The following is a 4,961-nucleotide window of genomic DNA, read 5'->3' as shown; positions in this document are numbered from 1 at the left end:
GGTGTCAGGTATCTTTGTGTAAAATATTTTTGAACATTTTGTATATTTTTATAAAGTTTGTTTCAATCTCTGTCTCAGTGTTAATACTTGTGTGTATTTTTGCGTATTCTTTTTTAAGATTTTTTTATCTATCCGAAGAAAACTTTTGTAATTCTGTCAGATAGTGCTTATTTGGTGCAGCAGATTTCCTGTTTATTCTGATATTTCTCCTTAATTATATATTTTGCAACCGTTTTATCCTTTATTATTTTTATTAATTTCCCTGAGCACTTGTGTTTAAGATTTTCAATTTTACTGGTGAGGAAGTTTGAAATCTGTCAATTATAATATTTGTTGTTGAATATTTTTATAGAAATTATATATATTTAATTTTTATTTTGATATTGAGCCATAATTTCAAATTTTGTCTGATTGTTGTCATATTCCCTATTTACTATTATTTGTAATAAGTTCATTTATTATTTATATACATGAACGTGTGCTTATAACAGAAGAAATTGAATGCTAACTATTCAAAAATCTAATATATGAATTTTATAACACGTTAAACATTAAATTATTAACAGAAACAGAAAGATAACAGAAAAGTGAGATCATAGAATTAACTCTCATAATTAATAACATTATACATGACATTAAAGTTAAGTTTAAAAAATGATGTATATTCTTAATATATTCATTGTAACCTTCCATTTCCAAAAATCTGATATACGAATTTTATGTCACGTTAAACATTAAATTATTAACACTCAGATAACCAAAAAGTTAGTTCATAGAATTAAATCTCATAATTAATAATATTATACATGACATTAAATTGAAGTTTAATAAAGAATGTATATTCTTGATATATTCATTGTAACCTTCCATTTCCTGAAATAATTAAGTACGTTCCTACAGATGTTAAATAAAATATCCAGCAAAGAGTTGCAAATACACATATAAAAATATCGTTCATATAATTTATAAATAAATTCGGTCGTGCACTATATTGTTTACAATAAATCCGTGAACAATATCCATTAGCAAATCCAAAAGCCATTTATCAAAAATTATCAACTATCGATAATCCGTCAGTATTTCAACAATAATACAACTCGTTAAAACGTACAAAAGAAATCATTATCTGTTCCCAGCATGCAATTATGTCCCTCGGAAAACGAAATGGAAAAGTACGAACGATGATATAAAATAAATACGAGTTTATCCCCAGGGAGGCAGGAAATTCTCATCGTGTCAGGCATTGTAGCGAAATTTCTGACATCGGGGTTTAAGATGGATCAAATCTCGCGACTCGCTCGGTGTAAAGGAATCGACAAGTAAAAAGCCGAAGTAGAACAGCAATAAAGATTAACTTACCTGCACACTTGACTCGGCCATTATCCTCCGCGAAGATAATCTTTCTTAAAGAGAACTCCAAAATGGTGCACCTCCGCGAGTCTGGGGAAAAGTAGCAGATCTAAACTACCCTGGATCCGTGTCTAACCTCTAATCGAGCTGAACCGTGAGGCATACTACTGCCAGGAACACGAGCGAGCGTAGACCCCGGGTGTCTAACGTTAGCCACTACTAAGCCAGGTGACGAATGAGAAGGCGATGAAAGGAATCGAAAAGAATTTGCATCTTTGTACATCGGTTTATTATCATAGCGGTACTTTGACACTGGTTATTTTAAGAAAGATAATGTCTAGCCTCTTCGTTATTTCTTATCTGCTCTCTTCCACTCTTATCCTCTGTTTTTCTGTTTGTTAAGGAGCCCTGGCAACCGGCCAAGCCGCCAGAATTAAGTTCGGAAGCTACGTTTCTGTACACTCGGTGTTGCCCGCCGTTGAGAGCCGGTTCCACCTCGCGATCATTCCTCTCTCTCACTCTCTCTCTCACACACACACTCGCTCTGTCTCTCCCTCTCATCTCCCGTCTTCTCCTTCTCATTCTTGCTCTCTGCTCGCTTCTCGCATACTTGCTCACACCCTCGCCGTCACTTACTCCTCTCGTGCACTCGCGCTTTCTTCTCTCACTCGATCTCACAGCGCTCGATAAAAGTTCTTCCGGCCAGCAATCGCTCTCGCTTCCTGTCTCGCACTGTCATTCAAACGTACAATTCGCCACCGCGAATTTCACGCCAGCACGTTCCTGTGTCCCATCAATTTCTTTTCTCCGTCTTCTACCTAGCCTCCTTCCCTCTGTCTCGCCCTTTCTCACCACATTTTCCCTCGTACGTTAGTTCTAGCCGCACTCCCGTACCCCCAGCGTCCTGAACGTATGCACGTTGAGTATAGTCCAGTCCGGAAACGCGGCACGTTACAATTATTATTGTCACTGTGTGTTATTTAACGTCCCGATCAGCCTGAGATCGACGCAGTGTCAGGGACTGCGTTCTGTTAAATTTATTGCCACCTGCGGAGCCTGGTTGCGCATCCCTGTGTGTCCTCTTTCGTCCAGGCGGAGGTGCCGCTGGTACCGTGGATGGAAAAAGGACACGTCGGGATAGCCGACTTCGAACCATCCTTCGAAACAGCCAGTCCGATCAGACAAGAGTCTTCGTTCAGCCAGTTTCTTCCGTACGGACACCCATTTTGTCTTTTCCCATCGTCCAAATTGTGACCGTGTGTGCTGCTCTCGAGCTCGGGTCGAGATTCGCACGTAGAGACGTTCCTCTCAGACTCCGTGGGATTCCGACCAACAGTTTCCTTCGCTGAACTTCCCCGTGTGTCCGGTATTTCCCGACGGACAAAGCCGAATCTGGTGGTTAACTGCTTCTCGCGCTGAGAAGCAAGCTGATCTGTTTGAGTTTTGTACGTCTTGGTAGCACGATGCTCGCTGCTTTCGCAAACTAAGGGTAGCATCGTAGCAAGATGCATCAGCCGAATCGGAGTGTACCCGTGGATGACGAGCTGTTATCAAAATGAACGATTCCAAACGTGTTTTTGATTCCTTCGCGTAAAAGTCTGCCTTGTTCGTCGCGCGATCTGACATCATCACGGCTGATGACAGGGATCTGACATCGTCTGGCTGGTAGAACGGTGCTGAAGGATCAAACGTTAGGATTGGATAGCGCAGACCCTGGATTGGGTGTCAGTGGGAAAAGAAGAGGAAGCAAAGAAAACAGGAGACTGGATAGGTTACTTGAGCATCTTCCTCAAGTACACGTCCGTCAGCGGAGTACTGGAGAGTCGTTGGGATAATATTGACAAAATTTCCTCACGTTTCTCGTAATCCTCGGTACCTAGCCGCTTATCTCTGTCGAACAATCGGGCGTATTCAGACTCTGGTCACCAAAGTTCGGTGGTCGGGGTGAGCGTGTGCACTTCGATGTTTTCGTGACGATGATACCTATCCCTTCGGCGCACGGTGGCTCGTCGCGACAATACCACGGTGAGCGCAGCTGCGGCACCAAGGGCCGCGCCAGCTAGCACCAGCATCCCTGGATGAGCACCGGCGGATAAAGCCTCGGAGACTCTGGCGTCGGAATCAGTCGCTCGACTATTCAATTCCTCCGCTATCGTATTCGAATCAGGAGTATTCCCTAGTACCAAGTTCTCTTTTGTCAGATTGTTCAGCCTCTTCGAGTACTTCTCGGCCGTCTTCTTTCCGCCAGCTCCCTCCTTCAGCGGAGCAAGTTTCGATAGCTTGAAGGAGGTGATCTTGCTCGGCGATACGCTAAGTTTGCTCGGTCCCCTGCCCTTCTGCCTCTTACCGTCTATACGATTATCAAAAGTTCCTGGATCCGAATCCTCTTCCGTCCTAATAATTGACGGTTTGCCCTCGGTCGTTCCCCGATACGACAGCCCGGCGACGTCTATAATTGAATTTTTAATCTCCGCCGAGGTCTCATCGATTTCGTTAACTTTCTCGTCCAACTTTCGCTCCTTCTGCCCCGACGGTGACGATGTCGTCACGTTCCTGAACGACGTGGGCGCGTCGTAAAACCGGGTTTCATTGCCGGGAAGCGTCGCGGAGCTAGGTCTGGTTTCGTTGTTCGTCGAGTTGTCAGCGACGTTACGGAAGCTGTCGATCTGCTGGCTCGAGTCGGTGCGCGATGACGATGGCGTCGTATCGTTGATGCTAATAGATTCGTCGACAGGGCTGACGGTCGCTTTAGTCACGTTGATGTCGGTAAGGTTGGAAGACACGGTCAGGTTATTAAAATAGGATGTACGTTCGATGGGAGATAGAATCGATAAGGTCGAGGCGATGGGTGTCGTGGTTGGCTGAGTCGTGGGAAGTGGACTCGGTGGCGATGGTAATTCGTACAGGGATGATCCTGACAATTCCTCAGGGGTATCGCATTGACCCGGTTCAACGTCTTTATTTAGTTGCTCGTGCTGCCGTAGCCATTCACCCACCCAGTATAGATCCTCCGTGCAATCCCAGTGATTTCCGCTGAGGTCCATGATACGCAGTTGTGGCAGCATATATGGCAGATCGAATCTGAGACTGGTAACGTTGGTACGGGACAGGTTCAATTCGATCAGGCTCTTGCAGGCAGACAGTGCGGCGTCATCGGCTAAAAGCTGCCTGGCCAGGACAGGACTCCTCGATACGTCGAGGTACACGAGTCTTTCGGGTGTAGGTACAGGGAATGCCATGTCACTTTGTTCTTCCTGCTTTCGTTGAAGCGAGGTTAATCCTGACATACGGAGCTTGGCGAGGTTACTTGGTCCACTTAGGGTATTAGCCGGCAACGTTTTAATGGGATTATCGGACAGATCGAGCTGCTCCAGTACCGGTAACTGACCGAGTGCTCCCACCTCGATCTCATTGATATCGTTATCGTTCAGCATTAGGGACTTTAGATTGTACAGCCCCTGCAAGTCGTCGATTTTCAAAGCGGTTATCGCGTTTCGTTGTAACTTCAGATTCGTCAGGCTGTTGGGCAGGCTTCCGGGGATCTTAACGAGGACGTTACCAGAGATGTCCAGTTCCTCGAGAACCTCTAGACGACCGAGAGCGCCGTCCGC

General features: G+C 44.9%; 1 protein-coding gene across 1 annotated transcript in view; it reads right to left on the bottom strand.

Moving 5' to 3' along the window:
* Positions 1–2,969: 2,969 nt before the first annotated feature.
* Positions 2,970–4,961, bottom strand: part of LOC108545774 (insulin-like growth factor-binding protein complex acid labile subunit) — a 3,253-nt gene continuing 1,261 nt past the window's right edge. The window contains exon 1 of the mRNA XM_017897556.1: positions 2,970–4,961. This exon is cut by the window's right edge and continues 1,261 nt beyond it. Coding sequence (XP_017753045.1) covers positions 3,273–4,961 — 1,689 coding nt within the window. The 3' untranslated portion in view covers positions 2,970–3,272.

Source organism: Eufriesea mexicana, unplaced genomic scaffold (assembly GCF_001483705.2).
Source record: "Eufriesea mexicana isolate 0111107269 unplaced genomic scaffold, ASM148370v2 scaffold562, whole genome shotgun sequence".
NCBI classification, from domain to species: Eukaryota; Metazoa; Arthropoda; class Insecta; order Hymenoptera; family Apidae; genus Eufriesea; species Eufriesea mexicana.
This window is presented reverse-complemented; position numbering and strand designations above follow the sequence as displayed.